This window comes from Aspergillus pseudonomiae (genome assembly GCF_009193645.1).
Source record: "Aspergillus pseudonomiae strain CBS 119388 unplaced genomic scaffold BDV37scaffold_165, whole genome shotgun sequence".
NCBI classification, from domain to species: Eukaryota; Fungi; Ascomycota; class Eurotiomycetes; order Eurotiales; family Aspergillaceae; genus Aspergillus; species Aspergillus pseudonomiae.
This window is the reverse complement of record NW_022476157.1, coordinates 19,477-41,199: the sequence shown is the minus strand read 5'-3', so window position 1 is coordinate 41,199 and position 21,723 is coordinate 19,477. Positions and strand designations below refer to the sequence as shown.

The 21,723-nt window shown below is 44.4% G+C and overlaps 10 protein-coding genes across 10 annotated transcripts; 4 read left to right on the top strand and 6 right to left on the bottom strand.

The window, feature by feature from the left end:
• Nucleotides 1–993: 993 nt before the first annotated feature.
• On the bottom strand, nt 994–2,605 carry BDV37DRAFT_266025 (N5-glutamine methyltransferase family protein). Its single transcript, XM_032083861.1, has 2 exons — nt 1,954–2,605; nt 994–1,868 (listed from the first exon to the last, which is right to left on the bottom strand). The coding sequence occupies exons 1-2, from the start codon at nt 2,259–2,261 to the stop codon at nt 1,073–1,075; spliced, it is 1,104 nt and encodes a 367-aa protein (XP_031934649.1). The 5' UTR covers nt 2,262–2,605; the 3' UTR covers nt 994–1,072.
• On the bottom strand, nt 2,558–4,777 carry BDV37DRAFT_266022 (pepsin-like aspartic protease). Its single transcript, XM_032083860.1, has 3 exons — nt 4,119–4,777; nt 3,741–4,059; nt 2,558–3,669 (listed from the first exon to the last, which is right to left on the bottom strand). Exons 1-3 carry the CDS (start codon nt 4,314–4,316, stop codon nt 2,720–2,722), a joined length of 1,467 nt encoding a protein of 488 aa, XP_031934648.1. The 5' UTR covers nt 4,317–4,777; the 3' UTR covers nt 2,558–2,719.
• A 1,224-nt stretch (nt 4,778–6,001) lies between these two features.
• BDV37DRAFT_266019 (tryptophan--tRNA ligase MSW1) lies at nt 6,002–7,808 on the bottom strand. Its single transcript, XM_032083859.1, has 5 exons — nt 7,259–7,808; nt 7,109–7,189; nt 6,896–7,011; nt 6,730–6,848; nt 6,002–6,665 (listed from the first exon to the last, which is right to left on the bottom strand). The coding sequence occupies exons 1-5, from the start codon at nt 7,661–7,663 to the stop codon at nt 6,217–6,219; spliced, it is 1,170 nt and encodes a 389-aa protein (XP_031934647.1). The 5' UTR covers nt 7,664–7,808; the 3' UTR covers nt 6,002–6,216.
• Nucleotides 7,809–7,811: 3 nt separating this feature from the next.
• BDV37DRAFT_266016 (mitochondrial 37S ribosomal protein uS10m) lies at nt 7,812–9,380 on the bottom strand. The gene is made up of 6 exons (XM_032083858.1): nt 9,213–9,380; nt 9,002–9,090; nt 8,845–8,945; nt 8,741–8,785; nt 8,249–8,673; nt 7,812–8,179 (listed from the first exon to the last, which is right to left on the bottom strand). The coding sequence occupies exons 2-6, from the start codon at nt 9,053–9,055 to the stop codon at nt 8,004–8,006; spliced, it is 801 nt and encodes a 266-aa protein (XP_031934646.1). The 5' UTR covers nt 9,056–9,090; nt 9,213–9,380; the 3' UTR covers nt 7,812–8,003.
• Nucleotides 9,381–9,498: 118 nt separating this feature from the next.
• Nucleotides 9,499–11,349, top strand: BDV37DRAFT_292185 (purine-nucleoside phosphorylase; the record flags this gene model as incomplete). The annotated part of the gene is made up of 7 exons (XM_032089127.1): nt 9,499–9,706; nt 9,764–9,842; nt 9,901–9,980; nt 10,035–10,099; nt 10,164–10,366; nt 10,419–10,698; nt 10,753–11,349. The coding sequence occupies 7 exons, from the start codon at nt 9,499–9,501 to the stop codon at nt 10,795–10,797; spliced, it is 960 nt and encodes a 319-aa protein (XP_031934645.1). The 3' UTR covers nt 10,798–11,349.
• Nucleotides 10,978–11,994, bottom strand: BDV37DRAFT_277016 (Fcf2 domain-containing protein; the record flags this gene model as incomplete). Its single annotated transcript, XM_032085678.1, has 3 exons — nt 10,978–11,352; nt 11,568–11,712; nt 11,807–11,994. 3 exons carry the CDS (start codon nt 11,992–11,994, stop codon nt 10,978–10,980), a joined length of 708 nt encoding a protein of 235 aa, XP_031934644.1.
• Nucleotides 11,995–12,277: 283 nt separating this feature from the next.
• On the top strand, nt 12,278–12,601 carry BDV37DRAFT_266000 (uncharacterized protein; the record flags this gene model as incomplete). The annotated part of the gene is made up of 1 exon (XM_032083857.1): nt 12,278–12,601. A coding segment is annotated over exon 1 (229 nt), but the record flags the coding sequence as incomplete, so codon positions are not given.
• A 430-nt stretch (nt 12,602–13,031) lies between these two features.
• Nucleotides 13,032–14,665, top strand: hapE (CCAAT-binding factor complex subunit HapE). Its single transcript, XM_032083856.1, has 4 exons — nt 13,032–13,407; nt 13,528–13,541; nt 13,612–13,668; nt 13,726–14,665. Exons 1-4 carry the CDS (start codon nt 13,326–13,328, stop codon nt 14,407–14,409), a joined length of 837 nt encoding a protein of 278 aa, XP_031934642.1. The 5' UTR covers nt 13,032–13,325; the 3' UTR covers nt 14,410–14,665.
• On the bottom strand, nt 14,666–17,639 carry BDV37DRAFT_265986 (Rab GTPase-binding exocyst subunit SEC15). Its single transcript, XM_032083855.1, has 9 exons — nt 17,473–17,639; nt 16,425–17,417; nt 16,236–16,367; nt 16,072–16,173; nt 15,913–16,022; nt 15,716–15,851; nt 15,218–15,667; nt 14,909–15,159; nt 14,666–14,859 (listed from the first exon to the last, which is right to left on the bottom strand). Exons 1-9 carry the CDS (start codon nt 17,521–17,523, stop codon nt 14,781–14,783), a joined length of 2,304 nt encoding a protein of 767 aa, XP_031934641.1. The 5' UTR covers nt 17,524–17,639; the 3' UTR covers nt 14,666–14,780.
• A 1,281-nt stretch (nt 17,640–18,920) lies between these two features.
• Nucleotides 18,921–21,679, top strand: BDV37DRAFT_277014 (putative meiosis protein MEI2; the record flags this gene model as incomplete). The annotated part of the gene is made up of 12 exons (XM_032085677.1): nt 18,921–19,541; nt 19,604–20,038; nt 20,094–20,453; nt 20,513–20,548; nt 20,604–20,670; nt 20,729–20,747; nt 20,807–20,837; nt 20,971–20,999; nt 21,054–21,097; nt 21,150–21,229; nt 21,284–21,389; nt 21,450–21,679. 12 exons carry the CDS (start codon nt 18,921–18,923, stop codon nt 21,677–21,679), a joined length of 2,058 nt encoding a protein of 685 aa, XP_031934640.1.
• Nucleotides 21,680–21,723: the final 44 nt, after the last annotated feature.

Here is a 21,723-nt window from a genome sequence, read left to right as displayed (position 1 = left end):
AATATAGACATAAAGGTTAAAAAAAATATTAATAAAATTAATATAAATTACTTAATAATTAAAAAATAATATAAAATAGTATAAAATAATAAAATTAATTAATATATTTTTAAATATACTTATATAATTTAGATAGTAAATATATTATTAAAATATAGCTAATTTTATTAATTAAATATATTAATTAACTAGTATAATAAATATTCAGCTTAGTAGAATTGAGAGATAGAAGATAAAATTAATTAAGATCTTAAGATAGTTATAAAGATAGTAAAACCGTGCTGGCAGAATATCAAACTAAACGAAAACACCCAAGTACGCTACATTAGGCCTATTTATAGACCCTGAAGAAGATTTCCATTAACCTAACCTAACCTAGCCAAATACTAGTCTAATTCTTAAAAATATTTATATAATCTAGATATTAATTATAGTATTAAAATATAACTATATTTTATTAATTATATATATTAAATAATAAATATAATAATTGTTAAAATTAGTAAAATTAAAAGATAAAAAATAAAACTAACTAAAATTTTAAGATAGTTATAAAGATAATAAAACTTTACTAACAGAATATTAAACTGTAAGAAATCGCCTAAATACGCTATATTCTATTTAATATTATTTTTCATATATTATTAGTAGTTTTTTAATATATAATATATTAATTTTATAATTATTTATATATTTTCTATATATTAAATTCCATGTACTTTCTGTATAGCTAACTTTAACTTTTATAATTTCCTTTTCTAAATACTATAAAAAGTAATCCTTCGGGTGTTAGCTGTCCTGTTATCGGCTATCGTTAATAGTTATCCTATAATATTCTACCTTATATACCTTCCTTTAATAAGTACACTAGACAAGGGTCTGTAACAGGGAGATCCAAATTGCTTCCCGGGAGGTCCCTTTAACACGACTCTATATATATAGGATAAATATACAATTTTAACTAGATCAGAATATAAAATGCTTATTATTATCATATACTCATACTCCTAAGTTTCCACTTCTAAGTCCCAAGTTCTAACACCACTCGACCACTGTATACTACAAGAATGCCCTAGGAGCCTACTGCCCAGTTATGCAGAACAACTGCGCAGGGTCCATGCTCGGAAGAGGTTTCGTCACTAATGGGTGTCCCAGAACTAGACCAGATCTCGATGGACAGGGAATTCAGCCGATAGCCGCTGGACAATGTTTTGACAATAGCAGATACCCGCCTAGCCTGTGAGTGGTCGCCGCACTCGAGCACCACAAGCTTCGCCCGAATCTGGAATGATAGCAAAATGATGTGATAGTAGAAAAGATCCGCCTGTCTACTGAGTCCTAATCCAATAGTAGGATCTCCGGACGTAGGAACCAGTGCAAGCTTTGGTTCAAAAACCCGGACACTACGTGAGGTAGTACCGTCACGAAATGATTCAGGGGATATATATGGTGGGTTTGAGATGACCACATCACATTTTGGCTCCCTATCAAAGGAAAGTCCTTGGTAATTGCGCAGCACTTCCATTGCCGAAGGAAGTCCAGTGCTGTCATGGGTGAGAACGTTGCCGTGCTGGAAAGAAACCTCGGCGGCAGCACGATTTGAAAGCAGACCTTGTTGAACATTACGCGCAAGGTTCTTGTTGGCTAACCCAATGGCCGCAGGGCTGAGATCAATCCCAAGAATCGAAAGCCGACCAATATGAGGGGCAAGGAGCGCATGCAAGAGCAGCGATATGCAGCCACTACCTGTACAGAGATCAACTATGCGGAAGGAACCTTGTTGTTGACCAAATTCATGACGCCCGTGCCTCTGAATGTTGTCCAAGATCAATTTGGCAGTTTGAATGGTGAATGTCTCCGTCTCTGCCCTGCTTTGGAGGAAGATAGACGTATTAGATATATCGAGGTTTTGTTGCAAATATCATTAGAGCAAAACAGGCAAGTTGGGTGTACCTTGGAATCAGCACACCCTTTTCACACAGGATGTCGAGTTCGCCGAAGGGTTGATCGCCTAGGATATACTGCAGGGGCATTCCTTTCGAACGAGTATGGCACATCGATCTAAGGAGCCTTCTCCACCCCAAGGGGACGAGTGTAGACCGTGCAACCTGTTTGGACGTAATAGTGCGACTGGCTCTCTCCTGGAGCCAGCGAAGTTCATTCTTTGCAGAGTCATGCGATCGGCATTCTCGGAGCAATAACGGAAGGAGTGGATTCTCCTGATAGGCCCTTAGGATGGCTAAGTTAGAAATACGCGGCATTGGCACATGATCCGTTCGTAAGGTCCGTATAGGTCTTTATTAACAATGTTTTGTCATTGGGGTGAGAAAGCAGCTAGGGAGCGGGTTGGGGGGAGCTTCAAATGTGGAAAAGTGGGGAATGAATGAAGCACAGAAAGCCCGTAGAAGCTTGACTACAGCGCGGAGCAGTAACGATATATGCGGAGTAGATCAGGCATGTATGGAATGTTTCGAAGATACAGATGTAGATAGCCATGGAATAGATACAGGCGAATCGTCAGCACTGTTAGAGAAAAGAAGTCGACAATAAAGATTACAAGAAACGAAACGATCTCGAAAGAAAAAAAAAAAAAAAGGGCAAAAAAGTAGTAAGCGAGCTAGTATCTAGGGTATCACCATGTAGCATGTAGCCAGTGGGCTTAGGAAGCATAAAGTTAAGCGAAAGACATAAGACATTTGCTGGTGAATATCCATCTACATCAAAAAGCGAGCACATATCCAATTGCCGCTGCGCCAAAGACCAAGTGCTTCGGGGCATTTGTTGGCCCGGCAGGTGTCGCAGCGCCGCCGGTACTTGTTGCTGAAGGTAGATCAGTAAAGATCTCAGCAGTTGGACCCCCGATCCTGGCACCAGACCCATCGGCCACAACAGATGTGACGGGATTTGAAACTTGGGTGGCTCCAGGAACGGAACCGTCGCCAGTTCCAATTTCCAAGATATTATCCCGGGTAGAGTTGAAATTTGTATTGGCGAGGGAAATTTCATTGTTGGATAGATCATATACAACATATGCACTGCGTAGAAACGTATCCCCTAGAACGGCAGTGCTATCTCCAGCTGGTACAATGCCAAAAATGCATGCACGTGCGCCATTCCGGAATCGCAAATCACCTGCATTTAGAACGAGTTCATCAATCCCAACTGTAATAGCAGGTGACGAAAAGGTGTAGGTCACATTAATTTTTTGTTGTGCCAGGGTACATGGCACGTAGCCAACACCGCTGGATGACTCGTATGTGACACCCAGATCATTATAGATGTCTTGCACAATGGAATTTGGAAGATATGTCAGAGAACTCCCCGAGTCAAGCAGGACTGCGGCTGGGAGAGCATCAGAAGATGAATAATTATGGTGACTTGATGCCGAGCTCAATGAGACACCGGTTAGTGCGATTATGAACTCCGAATAGACCCCATTGACGGTCTGAATCGGCAAAGTTTCTAGTTCCCCATGATACTTCTCCGTATTAACGCCACCAAACAAAATCGAGCCAGTATCTGCTCCCAGGTCATTGAGCCAAAGGCTATAAGCATTTGATTGGATTAGACCGTTTTTGACCATAGCTTGAGGTAGATTTGCATAGGCACTTTTACCAAGTCGGCCAACCTGGACCTCGTTCGTTGTATATCCTATTCCCAAAACACCCTCTGAAGAGAGGAAGATTAGTCAACAACACAAGTTTGGTTGAATACTGTAAAGAAGGACGGCATTGACTTACCGGCGGAGCTAGACGAGTAACCCACCCCAAACTGAAAGTCCTTGACGGTAGCGCCTCCGATGTGGATAGTGTCAGTAACATAATCACCGGCGGCTCCAGTGCCGTCAGCGTACGATATGTTGAAATCCGAAGATACGTAAGCATATGATGAAGATGAACCTGGGTCGTAAGACCCTGAGGCGTTGCACGGTTTATCTCTAGATGAGCAAAGCGTAGAATTCGCTGCATTGCACCAAAGATCACTGCTTCCTGTATCGAGAACCAACCGTAGGTTTTGCTTTGGTGTGCCTAAAGTTATGTTACAGAAATATAGCGTTTCCTATGTCACATGTGGTGAATTAGTGGCCATACATCGAGTTAACAGTCTGGTCGACATACCTCATTGTCAAGATTCTGCTCAACGGTCTTGTCGCGCTTCCGTCTCATCCGATCTCTAGCCACAGGGTCGACGGCATTATTTCGTTTGATATCCAACGATACAACAGCCGGAGAGTCTCTTCGGTGGAGCGTCAGCGCTGCTGTCCCCTGCAAGCCAAGGCAAGTAGCGAGCAACACAAGCCATGACTTTTGCATCATGCGATTTCCCTTATTCTTTCTTTCTTTCTTTGACTCAAATCCTACGAAAGAAGGCCCCAGGCCTTCTTCTTACATAAATCAGTGCTCACCAAGGCCCTCGAGCTGGCAAATGAGCAAAAGCCTCTTCCGGCCCACCGTACCTTTAAGACAATAATCAATCTCACGTTGGGACAAGGGAATCAAAAATGGCAAAAAAACTTTGAGAAAAGATAGAATAGAGACAGTCTGAAAGGAAGCTCTTATGTACAACTGCTGATGAGGACATGGCTGCGTTCTTGTATGGTAGCGGAAAGCACTAATCTTTGGAACTGATGTCGTACGCTGCATGCGGTCCGGTACTGTTGATTGCTTGACTATCCGGAGTACATATCGCGCAAGACTCCACTCAGACCGCCTCGGCAAAGGTCGGAGTGGGGCTTTCAAAAATTAGTCCAATCGGCCAATGTCAATGTGATGCTTGTAGTCGTCATCATCATCATTCATCATGTACTAGTACTAATAATACCGAGATTCCATGTCTGCAGAGGCGCTAGGCTACAAAATACTCTAACTGGTACTTAGTACGTAGTAATCTGACTTGACTTACTTCGTATATACTAGATACTATTGGTTGTTTTAGAATATTTTCGAGATTCTTCGTGGTATAGCGTGGAAAGCTTAAGAGAAAGCCGATTACTCCATACTCCGTACTGACATAGGGCTTTCGGTACGGAGGACGGGCACATTTGGCGGCATCACTGGAGAATCGGCTGGCTCGGGAGTCAACTCAAGTTTCAACTCACGTCATGGTGGTGGTCATCGGAGGCCTCAGGACCTTTCGGTAAACTCCACTGCGTACAACAGACCAAGCAGCATTACTCCATACATTGTAGTATACCACACCGCAAGTACTGACGAACACCTTACTACTAGCCAGAGCTTCTTTCTACTGGAACGGTCTCGTAGACAGGTCACGTACCTACCGCATAACTATGCTGCAGGTCAGTTCGGGTCTTGCCTAGTGGGTCGGGCGGGCCGAAACCGCCTAATAGGCAGAAGGCGGAATACTACCGGGTTACGTAGTACGTAGTTGAAAAACACAACCGTAGAGTTAAAATTAGAGTTTTTAACTATTTTCTACGCCAGAGTAACTGATTTATAATTATAACTACTTAAAATAAGTACATAAAATAAATCAGACTTCAATAAAAAATACAGGAAAATTTATAAGTTCGTCTGAGTTGTTTTTTTACTTATTAATAGCCTTAGCAGTTACGAGGAGGGGGATATGGCTCACATGTCACGCTGCTCACGCCTACCTATCTAGAAAATCTAGTTATGTGGCTTATTCAGCACCAAAAGCAGGCTCGTTGGTTGAGTCAGTAGACCTAGACAGGGTTTATAGGTGCTTTTAACTTGTAGTATAACTGAAAACTATACGGATAGGCTGGTACTACAGTCTACTCTGTAGAACTAGGCTGAATCCTGACGGGGCTGGACTAATCGAGGTCTTGCAAGTTCCTGAAGCAGGCTAGCAAGACTACTACATAGTAGCGAGATTAGTGAAATAGCCCTCTAACTATCTATCATTCAACGTGCCACACAATGTTATTGTGTTGCCTATCTTAGGCAACAACAATGTATTTTGACATAAAAGTAGCACAAAAGTACGTCAAATGATAGCAAATCCACTGTTCCCCTAAGGAGGCGACTCCGACCCTTACTTTTGATATGGCCGATTTACTATATCATGTAAGATTTAGGGAGAGTATGAAAAAACTATAATACAGTATAGATACATGATGTTTACGTATATGCAAACGCTAGCCCTATCGCCTTAATCGGGACTATTCACTGCTCATTAGGGAAAGCAAAGGTCATGAAAAGCCATGGATGCCCTAATAGAAAGGATGAATGGCCCTTACAGCCCCATGGCTTTCTTAACCTGTTTCATAGTCACATCGGCATTGGCACGTGCAGCCTGGGCACCTTGCTCTGCGACAGTATCCAGATATCCAGAGTTGTCTTCCATGAGCGAATAGTACCGCTCTCTTATTCCTTGCAGGTGACCTGAGATTCGACTTGCCAGGTCTTCTTTCAGAGCTCGAAGGCTCACCGATTTATACTCCAAAGATAAGTCGTCGCACGATCTTGCGTCCAAGTGGCTTAGAATTTCTATGAGATTAGACACGCCCGGCCGACGGACAGGATCATAGGTTATGCTTGTGTCCGAGTCAGTTAGAGCAGCCTTAACTTTCCTGTGAATATCATCAGATGAATCAGTGAGGAGGATTCTTGATCGGCTGTCGGCATGCGACTTGGACATTTTCAAGGTGGGCTCTTTGAGAGACATAACTCGCTTTGCAGGTGCTGTATAAGTCAGCGCAGTTCTAGGGTCTATTTTTGTATCGTGATTCGTGAATAGGAGGCTTACAGATGAGTGCCTCTGGAGATGGGAAAATATGGCCGTAGAGGTGGTTAAAACTATTAGCAGTATACCTGGAAAACTCAATGTGCTGTCTTTGATCCTCCCCAACAGGAACATGAGTAGCCCTGGCTCGTGTCAGTACAGCTTCATCCCTTATAATTAACTACCGAACCTGTGCAATAAGATGTCCGCTGCCTGCAATACAGGGTAAGAGAATAAGCCAAGCCGCAGCTTAGACCTGGCAGCCGAATGCTCCAGGTTTGTGTTTTCTGGTAGTTGCAACTTGCTCTATATGTAGTCAATCTCAAGGTCCATGTCTGACATTTACGTCTGTTTGCTTCCCAAGACAAATTGCGCCTTATTTTTAATGTTCACTATTGCTCACCTTCCATTGAGTCATCCGTGACAGGTATCCCATAGAAGCCACTGTACTTAGGATCCAATATAGTTCAGTATGCGCAGGAACCTAGCCATAGTCAATGGGTGCGCTTGGATGGGAGTGTAGAGCATCGGGGTTCAATTGATTAGAACGTACAGCCGACTGGTAAAAAATGGTTGAGCGATCGGGGTTCAAGCCTACAGCGAGCAATGTCGCAAATGCCTCCCTCCGCCACTTCTTCAACTGACAACTGTCTTGTGGTATAGTCAAGGCATGCAAGTCGACTATGGAGTAGAATAACCTCGTCCCCTCGGTAGCATTATCCTGTAGCCTGACCCATTCACGCAAAGCACCCAGATAATTCCCCAAGTGTGGCACACCAGTTGGCTGAATCCCAGAAAATATAGTCTGACTAGATATTGATGATGGCTGCGCTGTGACTGAGCTACTCCATCTTCGGAGGTGGCTTTTCATGTTGAACTTGATATCCCTCGACTGCAAGAGGGCATTTGTTGCCCTGTGAGTGCTTGGGGTGCATGATGCATAGCGGCTGACATGCATGTCTAGCGGCTACGTTTGAAAAATGAGAGAGACTTGAATGCATTGGTGTGCGCATTTGTCCCAGTCTCTTTAAAGCAGCAGTTCAATGTATGCGTGGAGCACGTGACTTTCTGCCTCCTGTTGCTTTCAGTGCGGCCAACGCAACATTACCACACTATTTATATGAATCCCATGATTATATTATTCAGACTATGATCCAGGCAATAGAATAGTACAATATGGATTGAGAAGTCTTGTGCTAAACTTATCAGACTAATATATAAGGCTAAAAATAGAAATACAGAGATTTGACGTGAGCAGCACTCAATGGCAAAGTATACAGAGAACTATTGGCTTGAATTTAGCCTTTGCGGACGCTGCTTAATGGACTTCTGTGCTTCGGAAGTCGCATGCCACCCAGAAGATCAGGTATCGAACTCTGCGCCCCTTCACCACTCCGTTGACCGAAGTGTGATAGGTGAGGCTCAAGGGACCGTTCAACTTCAGGGGCCGCCTTATCTATATTCTTGAACACATCTGTAGCCATGGGTTAGTTACTAAATTTGAGGGTGATATAGAATAAGATAAAAATAAATTCTAGCGTACCAAGGCTCTCGTGTTCCCAAACGTTAGCTTTCATGCCCACTCCATAGAAAGCATGCTTTCGTAAGAATGCCAACCACGTCTGTACAGCCTCAGGGTTGCCATCCTTGATTTGAATCAGTCGGCGAAGAGTAATCCGTTCGAAGTTTTCCTGGCTTTTCTTGTGCACGAAATTGCTTCGAGGGAATGTCCAACGTTCAACGATGCGTGGCAGAGGCACAGGACCGGAGACAGGAAGTTTTAAGTAGTAGGCAGCACGCACGGCGAAATCAGCGAAGAACTCCACATTGCGAACACTGTACGACCGAAGTTGAAGATCGCAAACCGGCAATCCGTATTCGGCTTTCCTTCGGAGAGGCCGCAAATACACTGCTTGCACACTTCGAGGCAACCTGGATTTAGAGTTGATACCGTCCAGGCGCTCCGCCCTGTTGGAAGGGTAAGCGCACGTCTCTCCTAAAGATTGATCATTGAAAAGAGCTTGTAATGACTGACCAGTTTTTGGTACATGATGCAGGATGTTGGTCCCGTTTCGTTGAGCTAACAACAGCCGAAAGTCAGCCAGAGCTTGCATCGAATACTATACAGAAGCCACTTACAGTGGTGATATTTCAGCTATGCTCTGAGGTACGTCAGAGCTTGAATTATCGATAGCATCTGGGCTACTTGGCAAAGTGATGCTGCGAGCGGGCACTGCGAACTAAGTAGAATTATTAGCATTATCACTCGGGGTGTACTATATGAAACAAGTAATACCAGCGATTGCTTGCAAGTCCTGGCCAGCAGACGGGAGTTGAAGACCAGAGACATTTCAGTACATCGAGTAAGAAGCAGAAGTAGAAAATCTAATTATGATTAGCATGAAGTGTTTGGAAAGATGCTGCTACAATACGGGTGTCTTGGTGGCTAGCCTTCCATCTAATTTTTGGGATTCCAGGCTACCATCATGATTCGCTTGTCTGCTTACCGCCTTTCTCAGGACCACGTACTGGTAGGTACTTGAGACTGATGCCTAAGGCAATATTTGCGCTTGAGGGTCAAAAATGGAAGGTTAAAAAATATTGAAGACTAAAAATAATAATAATAATAGAGAAGGGGGTAGAAAGGAGGGAGAAATAGTGAAGGCTGTCGCACCAGTTACTGAATGATTGGTACACCACCACTTCTTGGCACTGGTCACCCAATTTTTCTATTCCGTACCCAGCTCCAAGTTAGATTGACAGATGAAGATTCTGAACTTTGTTTGACCGAAGATGACTTGCCCATCAGGAGACTCGTGCTCGCCTGAAAGAGTCCACGAGGCGTTTTCGTTCCTCAGGGAAAATTTACCAGTCTCTTTACAAAATCCTAAAGTTGCAATTGTGTGTGGCTCTGGTTTGGGGGGCCTGGCAAATACTATTCGTGATGAGCCACGGGCAGAGTTTGATTATTCTTCTATTCCACATTTCCCACATCTAACAGGTAAGAAACGAGCATGCTCTCTCTACATTGAGTTCAACATACTCATTCACCTGATAGTTCCTGGACATGCAGGCAAACTTATCTTCGGCCTTCTGGATGAACAGGTGCCTGTTGTTTTGATGGTTGGGCGTGCCCAGTAAGTTTCCTAAACGACATGAGAAAAGCCAGTTAACTTACGAATACGCCCTTGAAAGCTACTACGAGGGTCATTCTATCAACCAAGTGACATTCCCTGTTCGAGTTTTCAAATTGCTGGGGGTGGATACTCTAGTGTGTAAGTTTGAATTCATTTGATATATGCAATTTGGCTAATAACCATTTTTAACAGTGACTAATGCTGCGGGAGGTTTGAATTCAGAGTATGCGGTCGGCGACATTGTATTATTGAACGATGTGAGTTATTTGTTCCTTTCGCTAGTTCCCAACCCTCCAGATTCCATTTGACATAGGCATTTAGCATATCTTCCTGGCCGGTTTGGCAGGCACTCATCCACTCAGAGGAGCGAACGCCGAAGAGTTTGGTCCTCGCTTTCCCCCTTTGTCAGATGCTTACGACCTCGAGCTCCGACGTCATGTGCATACAGCTTGGGGGGAGGTGATGCAGGCAGAAAGCCAACGACGGCTGCATGAAGGTGTGTATGCTTTTGTTGGAGGACCCAGGTAAGTACCAAGGTTGTACAATTGCAAGGCATTGTCTTCTAAAGCAACCCAGTTACGAAACAAGGGCCGAATGCCGCATGCTTCATAAACTCGGCGCAGACGTGGTTGGCATGTCAACTGTACCAGAAATTGTTGTCGCCAGACACTGTGGCATCAGAGTCTTAGCACTTAGTTTGGTAACAAACTGTGCTGTTCTCTCTCCCGTTCCTCGTGGAGACGATCGTCTTTTACAGGGAAAGGGCGTCGAAGAGCTGGGTGCTATTCTGCAGGAGGGTAAAGCAAACCATGAGGAAGTTCTCGAGGCTGGCCGTTCAGCAGCCATTGATATGCAGGTCCGCACCCAGATGATATCTCTGTCATGCTTGATTGAAACTAACGCCTACCAGAGGGTTGTAGTCCGAACCATATTGGGCGCATACAAGGGCGATTAGTATGTGCGATCGCACTTTGGATGGCTCGGAGTGAGATGACGGGCAATTGCTCAGAATCGCCCAATTCATCGCGAACCGTTAATTTAGCCCTGCCTAAAAGCATACCAAGAATGGTTCGGGAGATATCCTTACAGTATCATGGTTTAAAGAGCCGTCCATGTAAGAATGACATCAGCCTTATCACTTGCCTTTTGAGCTTCTCTTGGCTTGCAGATGCTTGTAAAAGGATTTCTTGCCGCTCTGCTTGCTGGTCTGTATTTCTCTGTATTTAGACTCAAACCGCCTGTTGTGTCGCTCTTGGTCTAGTACTTCTTCCACGAAAGTCCTCTTGCGATCTTTCTTGGCAATGCGACCACTGAAGAACTCAGTTGGACCTTCAATAATGGTTCCCACTTGAGAATACTTAGGCGGCTGTGCTTTTCCATTTTCTTTCTTGTAGTGTCTTTTAGGATCTAATACCGATCGCATTCTGAGAAGTTGTAAATCCCTTTTGAATTCTGGTGTCAATTCTGTCTGGGGAAGGTCGAACCAGTTGCTGCCAGCTGTAGGTTTATCCTATACAGTCATATTGTTAACTTCCAACCCAGCCTGAATGATTTAGAATGACGGTTGTTTGACAAGAATGCTCAGAGTAACTATGAAAATTTGGCTCTCATTGGTACAGCGCAGCCCAGTACGGACTGTTGAAGCTGTATCAAGCGCTTAAGCGAAGGGATAATTTTCCTCATAGCAACAACATAATAGGGACTCATGAAAATTGGGTGTTTTACCTTTTTCACTTTCGGTTGTTTGGGCTCCTTGTAGCCAAGACCATCATGTGCATCCTGCGCGTTCTTCAGGACGCGTGTGGTATCGATCGTTGTAAAATCATCCTTCTGTAGGAGGTAAGGCTGCAGAGAACGATCTGAGCATAACCTAGGAATACTTTTCTTACATATCAGCTGTGATTCTGGCCACATACTAGTTGTTTGCAAGGTGCTCAAGATATGTTCTAGTAAGCTCTACATACCTTAACAAGGTGTGCTGAGGCTGATTGCCAGATACCTCTCTGGTATCAGGGCGATTAGTGGAATTCACATCTTGAGCACGTAGTCGGCCTTCCGCCTCAAAAAGCAGCTCCTCAATATCATGGTCTGTGATATCAACTTGATCATGACCGTTGTTGGCTCCAACTTCACCACATATTGTTTGAGTCATGTCCTCCAGTCCTAGAAGGAGTGTGTGGGAAACAACCGAGATGCTGGTTATGTGGGCTTTGAGAGGGGAAGAAATAAAATAGGGAAAGAAAAGAAGAGACTGAAATTTTCCAAGGTCGCTTATATAGGCGGTAGCTGACTAGTCTCTTATTGTCTGCACAATTTTCTTGTGTGGGGCTACTCAGCGGTAGCCAACCTAGCACTAACTAGGTAAGCGCCTCAATTATCGATCCATCCATGACAGACTATGGTAGCTGGAACTTGGTGGAGGTCTTGAGTTCGGGGGAGAATGACCTCTAGTTTTTCTAATCTGTAGAGTATATAAGCAGACTAAATCATGTTGTTATCAGCCTTCCATGTCTCCTCCATGCTAGGCGCTCTTTTTGTGTCGCTTAGAGCTACGTTCAAGGGAGCTATTGCTTTTTCTTTCTTCTTGGTTTCTCTTTTCCGTGTATCTTCTATCTGGCTGGCCTCTTGCAGGGGTAGGAATCCAGTCTTTGTTCATCCTCATATATCATGTGTAGAGGCAAGAATGGACATTTACATATATATTTGCAGTTGTTTAACCTAAGTTATCAATACCCACGCCATACGATTCTTAGCATTCAGGAATAGAAGATGTTATGTTCTCAAAACACGGGGTGCTCCGTACATATGTATATACAAGTTGTGCCATTTCTTCACGCGATAGACCATACAGTATGGTATGTACAGTGGCCTGTGACTGCAGAGGTAGAGCTATAATACACTACAAATATCTGGTTTAATATGCAAGATCAAATTGTTAATCCTCATAGTTTGGGCAGGTGTAAGAATACGAGTTAAACTGTACCACTACCGATATAATAAATCTCTATGCAGAGCAATAATATAGAGCAGCAACTTATTTACCCATTGTGTTTTCCCTTCCTCGTTTGCTGTTTTCAAGCTATCGTTGGTGATGACGGATTCCCCGCGTTGAGGTGCTTCCAAGACGTCACGCTTAGCGGGCGCTTGCCTACGCGCTACTTTCCGCTGCTCAGGCTGAACAGTACCACGCGCAACCCATCTTGTTGTCCCAATCCATAACAACAGGACCACCCTGCAGCCGCCTCTTCTGATTCATTCAATTGCTCCTCTCCTATACAGCCTCTCTGAAACTCCGGGATAATAAATTTATTTGGCTAAGACTCTGCAGCAGATTTCAAATTCCATCTGCTCATCGTCATACCCGTTGGCTCGACAATCTCACCAAAGCAGACTCCTCCACCATATCCGATACCACATAGCCCGGAATATATCGTTAGTGCATGCCTGTGGCCGGCCAAACTTTCTATCCAAGATTCTATAACCATGGATCAAACCGCCCAAGGTGCTAGCCAGCAGCAGGGCAGACAGCAACCTGTCTATGATACTAGAAACGGTGGACACTATGGTAATCATCCCTCAAAACCTTCGGGTCTTCTATTCTCTCTTCTTCTCTCCTTGAGAACATTTCCCTTTACTCTATACCAAAAGGCGCCTTAGCAAACACTAGGCTAACATGGATATTCAGGTGCCAGCGCAGCGGTATGTTCTGCCTACGAGGATCGTAGATGCTCTTATCAAGTCTGTAGTTGCCTGACTCGTCGTGTATTAGCTTTCTGCACAGGGATATGCGCCTGTAGCTGAGCTTTATACGGGTACTTGGGCGAATGTGGGTATTATTTCATTCAGGTAGATGGCTCCGCAAGAGGGTACTAATGTGAACCAGGTCAACCAAGGCTTGCAAGGCACGGCTCGTGATATTCTGACAACGTATTGGCAGCATATCATCAACCATCTCGAATCAGACAACCATGATTATAAAATCCATCAATTGCCATTAGCGCGTATCAAGAAGGTCATGAAAGCTGATCCAGAGGTGAAAATGATTTCAGCCGAGGCACCAATCCTCTTTGCTAAAGGTTGTGATATTTTCATTACCGAGCTGACTATGCGAGCTTGGATACACGCCGAGGACAATAAGCGGCGCACTCTGCAGAGATCAGATATTGCTGCAGCTCTCTCAAAATCTGACATGTTCGATTTTCTCATTGACATAGTTCCCCGTGAGGAGGCCACGTCGCACGCAAAGCGATCGAGTCAGGCAGCAGGTGCACCATCGGGGGCTCCTGGGCCTGCAGGCGCTGCAGGACAACTTCCACCATCTCAACACGGAGTGCAGCACCCCTCACATCACATGGCACCACCCGACTACAGCTTGGGCCAACATGGTCTTCAAGACCAAGAATATCGTCAACCAGCTATGTATGCGGGACCTGTGCAATCAGATCCAACTGCAGCATATGGTCAGCCGCAATCTCAAATGTTCGAAGGAATGTATGCCGCTTACCCGCACTTACCGCCGCAGCAGGTATGTCCAAGACCATCTCATACTCACATTTCTGTGGGATAATTCACCGTAGAGTTATCTTTGCTTGTCGAATTATGTCCGGCTAATCATAACTTCTGGCTTCAAAGTGATCGGGTGCGCGATGCGATCGTACATTACCCAGTTGGTTTTTTGTAGTCCCTTATTTGCGAGACTTGGGCTTTGATCTTCATAATGGAGTTCTTCTTTTTCGTGATAGGCTGGTGATATCTATCAGTCTAACTGGTGGAAAGGATACGGTAACGTAATTATTTGGTGTCGTCAGACTCCAGATGCACCATAAATTATTTCATCTTCGATACTCGTTGAAATGAGCTATGTGTTTACATTTCCTCATATCCTACATCCCGCACTTGCTTTAATAAGGGCCTACACAAACCTAGTCACGGCCCTGTCTAGGATTTCTTTCCGAATCTCGAAGAAAGTGTCGTAAATTTGTCAGTCTTCACGGGACTTTGAATAGAGCGAATCACCCTTCTATAGGTTAGTATGTCCGGCTATTATGGGTTCTCTGAAAACATACTTTTCCAGGAGGACTGGGCCGTTGATGGCGTCTACGCGACCATACTTCTTATTCCGAGTAGAAATATCATAGAACTCATCAGTATTATCCGCCTGCATCAACTGCACAGTTTGCTGGAGTTCATCGAGGTTTTCCCGAAGGATAGGCACACCAAGACTATCGACAAAGTGATAGAGATATTCAACGTCCTTTGCAAGGGCCATGACACCATTCGGGTTGATCTTCTTTACATCTGCGGCAAGGGGGAGCGCCTAAGACGAAAGGTTAGCAGAGCCCAAGACTATGATTCAGGCTTCCTCAATTGCGTACAAGAATCATATTTGCTGCATGGCTAAGAGCATCAAAGTAAATAAGCTCCTTGATCTCAGTAGGGAGCCCGAGTAATGTCGAATTCATTATATTGGATAAGAACCGAGTCAGAGTTTGCATGTAGTTGCTCGGTTCTGTAGGCGGAACTAGAGCCATCCAGTCATATTCCGCGGTTTCAATGAGGTCGTCAATCTTGGAGTTAACCACCTCAAAGATACGCTTCTCTGCCGCCTTTTTATTGCTCCTGAACTTTTCGGTGGCTTTAAGAGTTATGGGACCACCCGTGGAGTTATGTGACCTCGCTGCTGCAAGGAGGCTTTCGAGTTCATGACAAGCGAGCTCAAAATGCTCCAGATTAATGAGTATCTGAACGATCTGCCCCAAATATTGAGAAGCAAGGCGCTCAACCAACGTATCACAAACTCTACTTGAAAGAAGTTCATCGAGTGCCTAGACATGTTTAGTATCATTTGCGGCGCTTACCTATGTTAGACTTACATCTTTAAGAGATTCGTCGATGACATTTGAGTGGGAGAAATCGTCGTTGGCAAAGAAATAGAATTGATTCAGGAAATTCCGGATGTCAATGCAACATAAGGGATACATCTGAGAAAAAGGCAAGACACACGGGAAACTAGAATAACGAGTTAGTGTCGATGAATCAAAATTAATGAGGATCAAGTATATCAATGTACGTTTGCTCTTCCCGTGGTTTCTCGGGTGTGTACCAGCTAACATTGAGTACTTTGTCAAACTCCTCCAGCGTCTGGATGGGCATAGGCATATAATCATCTGTGGATACAATCTTCGATGACTTTAGTACAACGACAAGTATTTAGGGCGGAAGAATATACCTCTTGAAAATCGTCACTGAACCTCTTCTTGAGCAATTCGGCATACTTCTTGAAGAGAGTGAGCAAGAAGTTGTCAAAGACACCAACAGGGAAACCCCAACTCTACATTCAAAAAAGTTAGTGTCATCAGTTAGTGCGGTGAATGAGTCAGAAGGATGGCAGACATTCATTGTTTGCATGAACAGTGCAATAAGATTCTTGATCTTCAACAAACTCTCGGCATTATCGACTTCGGGGAGAGCCTTTAATATCAGGTTCACAGCTGTTTGGCACATAGAATCCCAGAGTTCATCTACCTATTAAATCTTGTTAGATTCATAACTCATAAGGCACGTATAAAGGTTAGTGCTCACATCGACTGGAGATCGCAAGTCCGGCACTCTCTTCATTGTAGATCGTTCAACAATCGCAAATCCAGCCATTTCTTCGAGAAGATTATGTAGGCTTGCGCCATCCTCATCAACAAGAGTTACTGATGCAGGTATCAATAGCTCCTTTTGTCGACGACGTGTGTTGGCATACTCAATCCTAAACTTATCCATATGTCCAAGGGACTGGTGAATGTGTAAGCATTCAAACAGCGGTGTGAAGTCGACTTGTAGTTCATCGTTCTGTAGGAGGTCATATTCCTCATGTTCATCAGAAACAAGCTCGATGGCGGAATTTAGTTTAAAATGGCCAAGATATGGTGTTATGTCGGCTCTCTCCTTCTGCCTCGTTTTACGGAGGTCTGTATGATACAAGGCGATTTCCCCCAGATACTGTGACATCTCCCGAATTCTGTACAGCCAAGTATTTAGATCAGACATCACTGCCTCAGCTATGGCCTTTTGAGTGGCTGGCACTGAGCGCTGAATCATGTCTGCAATTTTGTACTTGGTCACACCCTTGAGGTGAACATTTTGGAGCTCATCAAGGGCTCGAAGGGCAGCATAATGGTTTTTCCTCGCTAATAAATCATGGATTTGGTTTGCGAGGCGGAGAACCTCCAGGCAATCCTGAATAGCACGCGAGGTTTCATCAATATTTTGACGGTGGCTTCGTGATTCAACCAGAGCTCTCTTCTGCTCAGCTAGCTTTTCAGTACTAGCTTGGATGGATTGATTTAGGTCCAAAATTTCGGCTGTTAGGCTCACAGTACCTTCTCTAATACGGAGGAGTTGATTGACAGATGTAACGAATTCTTGGTGATTGGTGTTGCAGATGGTTTCTATTTCAGCTTCCTTATCGCTGGCAAACCTAGACAAGGACTGTAGTAGCTGTGGAGTTCGATTTCCCACACTATATTCCTTTATTGAAGGAATCAACTGGTCAAGATAATCTGTATCTGAAGGTGATATGATAATCTGAGAAGTCCAGACAAATTAGAGTAGTCACCAACTTTCTTTTTCTGACTCTGACCTGATTCAAGACATATGCAGATTCATTGCGAGAAGAAACCATAGAAGGCATGATGATAGCTTAATTTAGGTATCAAGCTTTTGAAGCATTGGTGGAAAGTAATGTGCAGAGAAGTGAATGACTGCAGTATAGGATTGCTTCATTGCAGATAACCCAGTTGAATTGCTGTCTGTACTTTGGTACTTCCGTCCGTAATTTACTATACCTATTAAGACAAGGCATGTGGATACTACCTTGCTTGCTCTAGCTCCCTAGTACCAATAACTTAGCCTTACTGTTTATGGTATAGTGCAACTACTCCCGTCAAGCCTTACTGTTTTCTAAGTGCTGGACAGACTAGTGGGGTGTTAGCTCCGACAGAGAGTAAACTTGGTGGTACTGTACATACATAAATGTGGTACTACTAGTGATGCATCGATCTGGTACCCTTTTTCTTATTCTTCTTAGTACATCCCTCGGCCCCTACTTACCATTTTACTAGCTGTTATAGTTGTGACCTTTCTGTAGTGTTCCATAGACTAAATGACTGGCATTTCCCCCTTTTTCATTTGAAACAAAGATCTACCACGAACATATTCGCAAAAGGAAGAAGACTGTGAGCCAAATACAACTAGATGGCTAAAGAATTCGTATATAGATCACCATTTGCAAGATTTCAACTACACTTCCTTCTTAGGGCTTCTCTTAACTTTATTTCTTTTAGTGCTCTCACTCTCTAGTCTGAGGTTTAGAATGCTATGTTGTATATACTTTGAGAAGGAGGTGAAAGGGATTGTTTCTCCAAGTAAAAGATATCATCACCTTTATAGTAAGTCAGGCGTTCGCATTTTCTGGCGTATCCCAGATTGTGTAGTAGGTACATCAGGATTTGCCTTTATTGAATTGTTCACTGACTGACTCCCACTACCAAGCAAAACTTGCATTTAGGATAGCATGCTCCCCAATATGAGAGTGCACGAATCACTCGCTTCCTATTATTGGCCATTATCCTGAGGCTAAATTACTGTTTTCCATCTTTACACCGTAGCCTGCACAAAATTCTTCTACACATAGTGTCTACTGAATACTAGTAGTTTGCACTGGCCATCTATGTAATCAAAGATACTAGTATATGCGGCGTACTTCCAAATTAAGAATGTGAACTTCCGGCTGGCTTCCCCATACTTGATTTCCTCTACCATATGTTCTGTCGTCATTTTACCCTCCAGTACTCCTTAGCTGTTTCTCTTGGAGACAGGGTGCAATTTTGTGTTTGCCTTCCTCCTACCTCTGTCTAAGTATTTCTTTTCAATGCCTTACACATCCCATCTCACGTAACAAGGTTACAGATCGATCTCATTGTTCTTTGTTGTTATTTGCCTATTCTCTCACATATTGTGTTAGATCAAGTGTGTCTCCAAAGAAAACAAAAAGAAATATAAGATATTTTACAACGATAGCCGCGTGAGATGAAGGCGACCGAGTCTCCTCGTGGTATGAGTAGCCCTTGCTCCACAAGTGGGATAGCTTCTCCAAATGGATCCCCTGATACTAAACTCACGGCTTTTTCGCCGGAGGATGTCCGATCCAAAGGCCGCCCTGGGTCCAGTGCCCATGGTCCAGTAAGCGACGCAGGGCTCCGGAAACTGTATTCGATGCAAGTAGAGATCAGTCATAGTCTTTGGCCTAGAGTTACTAACCTACTTAGGGCCGCATCCGATCCATTCCTGGTGCCGACAAGTACATCCAGAGTGCAACTTTCACCGACTGCAGCGGCTTTTACGCCGGTTGGGATGGCAGATACTGTGACTAATGGCAACCTGGCCCAGTCCATGACCCGTGCCCTCTCCAGTGCTAGCTATCTGGCTGTTGACTCTATTGCCGAAGTAAATGGAACATGCAGCGGGCTTGTAAACCCCTTTGACCAGGGTTCATTGAACTACGGGAACATTGGAAGTGCTCGAGGGTTTAGGAGCCTATCGTCCGGTCCAGTCCTCGAGAAATTTGATTCTGAGCGGCGCAGTCGTGCTCTTGTTATTGAGAATGTCCCGACTAACCTTACATACATGGCGCTGGCTGGGTTTTTTAACGTAAGTTGGTGAAAATATGCCCAGCAGTAGAGTGAAGAGAGACCGTGGCTAACCTGGAGAAGCGGCGTGAATTTGGTACTCTTAAAGGCCCTGTACTCACGGAGCTTAGCTCCATGGGGAAGGTATATGTTTCTTTCACTGATAGCCGTGAAGCAAAAAAGGCGATTGAGAAGGTCCGACTTCTTCGACCAGAATGGCGCGTATTCCCTCTTACAGCCAAGGAATATGTACAGCATACAGAGCCGTCCCTTCTGTCCGATGTTTCTGATTATGAAGGCCAATTGCTTGTGACTGTCTATTATGATTCCCGAAACCCTACCTTGAATCAGCACACGGTTACCCGCTCAATCGAAACGATCGTCACAACTTTTGGTGACATGAAAGCCTTCACTCCCTTGCCCACTGGCCAAGAGGACATTAGCGAGTTCCATCTCGAGTTCTTTAATACCCGGGATGCGGAAAATGTCATGACTACACTCAACGGAAGCTCGGTCGAGGTGAACTAACGCATCCCAATTCCCAGAATGCGAAGAACTAACGCTATGTCAAAAGGAGTGTATTCTTGAGGTTTCGTCTTTCAAGCCAGATATTGAAGATAAGCCACGCCATCCCCTTCCTAGTCCGTCTCCTGCAAGAGATGGGTTATTCCGATATGAAACACCGTGCCCCAAGAATGCCGCTTGGACCCCGAGCCGTCCGAACCGCTCCCCATTTATGGAGCTCAGCCCTACCGGGCGCTCGACAGTACCTCCTGGTGAGCACGCTGGCCTCATGAATTGGATGTCTAGGGCAGGTGAAGGAGTCTTGCTTTCTCCCCGTCGTGACATTAGCCGTTTCCCTGAATTGCGCGTAAGTAATCAGAACGCGGTAGACATCGAACGGATTCGCCTCGGTCTTGATGTCCGGACTACGGTATGTATCAACCCTGAAATATGTTGATGTTCATTGCATAACCATAGTGTTGTGGGTAGATAATGCTCCGTAATATTCCGAATAAAATCGATCAGGTAAGCTCAAAGTGAACAAACTTGGGGAGGCAAATATGCAGTCTAATATGACTAGACTATGCTCAAGGCTATTGTTGATGAAACAAGCCGTGGAAAGTACGACTTTATGTACTTACGTATTGGTAAGAGATCATGGCTAGCGCACGACTTTCTGCATAAAAAGCTGACTTCTAAATGAAGACTTTGCAAATAACTGCAAGTATGTTAGACCTCAGCCATATAGCCTTATATTCTGCCATACTGACATGGTTATTCTAGCGTCGGGTATGCCTTCATAAATTTTGAGGATGTAAGACACTTACGATACTCTCCACGCATGATTTACCACCTCTAACGTTATGATAGCCGATTGATATTATCGATGTCAGTGCTAGGCCGGACGAGATTTGAGCATCTTGTGCACATCACTCACTGTTTTCTAGTTTGTAAATGTGCGAGCTGGGCGCACCTGGCAAGAATCCCTAGTACCTAGCAGGAAGGCCACGGTGTTAACGAGGTCCTACAGGAATTGCTTTAATAGCGACAAAGTTGCCGAGGTATCATACGCCAGTGAGTCATGAGTTATCTACAAGGAGTATATAGTCATCTGAGCTTTAAACAGCAATCCAAGGAAAGGATTGTCTAGTACAAAAATTTCGGAACAGCTCCGTCATGCTCGAGCATCCGTCCTTTCGTCCAAAGGTTTGCGGTGTATGCTTAGAGACATAGAAAGTGAAACTGACACCTGGGATCTAGATTTTTCATACCGGCAGTGGACATCTTGCTGGCACTGAGGATCGCTTCCCAGGACCAGATAACCCATCAAAAATGCGTCGCAGTATCGAGAATGCTGAGCATGTCGGTTAGTACGATATATGGGGGCAGTATAGAAATACCATTAACCTGATGTTGTATTCTATAGGTTTGTTTGCTCCCCGAGTCGGTCAGCAATATCGGGATGAGCAGCGTCGCCGTCGCTCGCAATTTGACCGCGGAACAACTGCTGCAGAAAGAGAAATCGTGTATGTTCGGACGCTCACCCCAAAGCATTCTTCTGGTGTTGGCAGCGGTCTAAGGAGTGCCCCTTGCACCTACCCTGCCATGAAAATGTGGTACGATCCGACTATGGACCGTGGTCCTAGGACCTCTTGATTTGGTACACTATTCAGTGGCTTTTGTGAAGTGTACACTCTGAC

What these genes read in the sequence shown, in the direction of transcription:
- BDV37DRAFT_266025 (XM_032083861.1), bottom strand. Translation starts at nt 2,261, where the DNA reads ATGCCGCGTATTTCTAACTTAGCCATCCTAAGGGCCTATCAGGAGAAT. An exon ending in AAGGGTGTGCTGATTCCAAG is followed by an intron (nt 1,869 to 1,953) that starts GTACACCCAACT and finishes CCTCCAAAGCAG; the next exon opens with GGCAGAGACGGAGACATTCA.
- BDV37DRAFT_266022 (XM_032083860.1), bottom strand. Translation starts at nt 4,316, where the DNA reads ATGATGCAAAAGTCATGGCTTGTGTTGCTCGCTACTTGCCTTGGCTTG. An exon ending in AGCAGAATCTTGACAATGAG is followed by an intron (nt 4,060 to 4,118) that starts GTATGTCGACCA and finishes CATGTGACATAG; the next exon opens with GAAACGCTATATTTCTGTAA. An exon ending in TTACTCGTCTAGCTCCGCCG is followed by an intron (nt 3,670 to 3,740) that starts GTAAGTCAATGC and finishes TCCTCTCTTCAG; the next exon opens with AGGGTGTTTTGGGAATAGGA.
- BDV37DRAFT_266019 (XM_032083859.1), bottom strand. Translation starts at nt 7,663, where the DNA reads ATGCATGTCAGCCGCTATGCATCATGCACCCCAAGCACTCACAGGGCA. An exon ending in CCATTTTTTACCAGTCGGCT is followed by an intron (nt 7,190 to 7,258) that starts GTACGTTCTAAT and finishes GACTATGGCTAG; the next exon opens with GTTCCTGCGCATACTGAACT. An exon ending in CACGGATGACTCAATGGAAG is followed by an intron (nt 7,012 to 7,108) that starts GTGAGCAATAGT and finishes GACTACATATAG; the next exon opens with AGCAAGTTGCAACTACCAGA.
- BDV37DRAFT_266016 (XM_032083858.1), bottom strand. Translation starts at nt 9,055, where the DNA reads ATGTCTCTGGTCTTCAACTCCCGTCTGCTGGCCAGGACTTGCAAGCAA. An exon ending in GGACTTGCAAGCAATCGCTG is followed by an intron (nt 8,946 to 9,001) that starts GTATTACTTGTT and finishes AATTCTACTTAG; the next exon opens with TTCGCAGTGCCCGCTCGCAG. An exon ending in TTGGGAACACGAGAGCCTTG is followed by an intron (nt 8,180 to 8,248) that starts GTACGCTAGAAT and finishes CCATGGCTACAG; the next exon opens with ATGTGTTCAAGAATATAGAT.
- hapE (XM_032083856.1), top strand. Translation starts at nt 13,326, where the DNA reads ATGGATCAAACCGCCCAAGGTGCTAGCCAGCAGCAGGGCAGACAGCAA. An exon ending in ATACGGGTACTTGGGCGAAT is followed by an intron (nt 13,669 to 13,725) that starts GTGGGTATTATT and finishes AATGTGAACCAG; the next exon opens with GTCAACCAAGGCTTGCAAGG.
- BDV37DRAFT_265986 (XM_032083855.1), bottom strand. Translation starts at nt 17,523, where the DNA reads ATGCCTTCTATGGTTTCTTCTCGCAATGAATCTGCATATGTCTTGAAT. An exon ending in TCGACGAATCTCTTAAAGAT is followed by an intron (nt 15,668 to 15,715) that starts GTAAGTCTAACA and finishes AAACATGTCTAG; the next exon opens with GCACTCGATGAACTTCTTTC. An exon ending in GGCCCAGTCCTCCTGGAAAA is followed by an intron (nt 14,860 to 14,908) that starts GTATGTTTTCAG and finishes AACCTATAGAAG; the next exon opens with GGTGATTCGCTCTATTCAAA.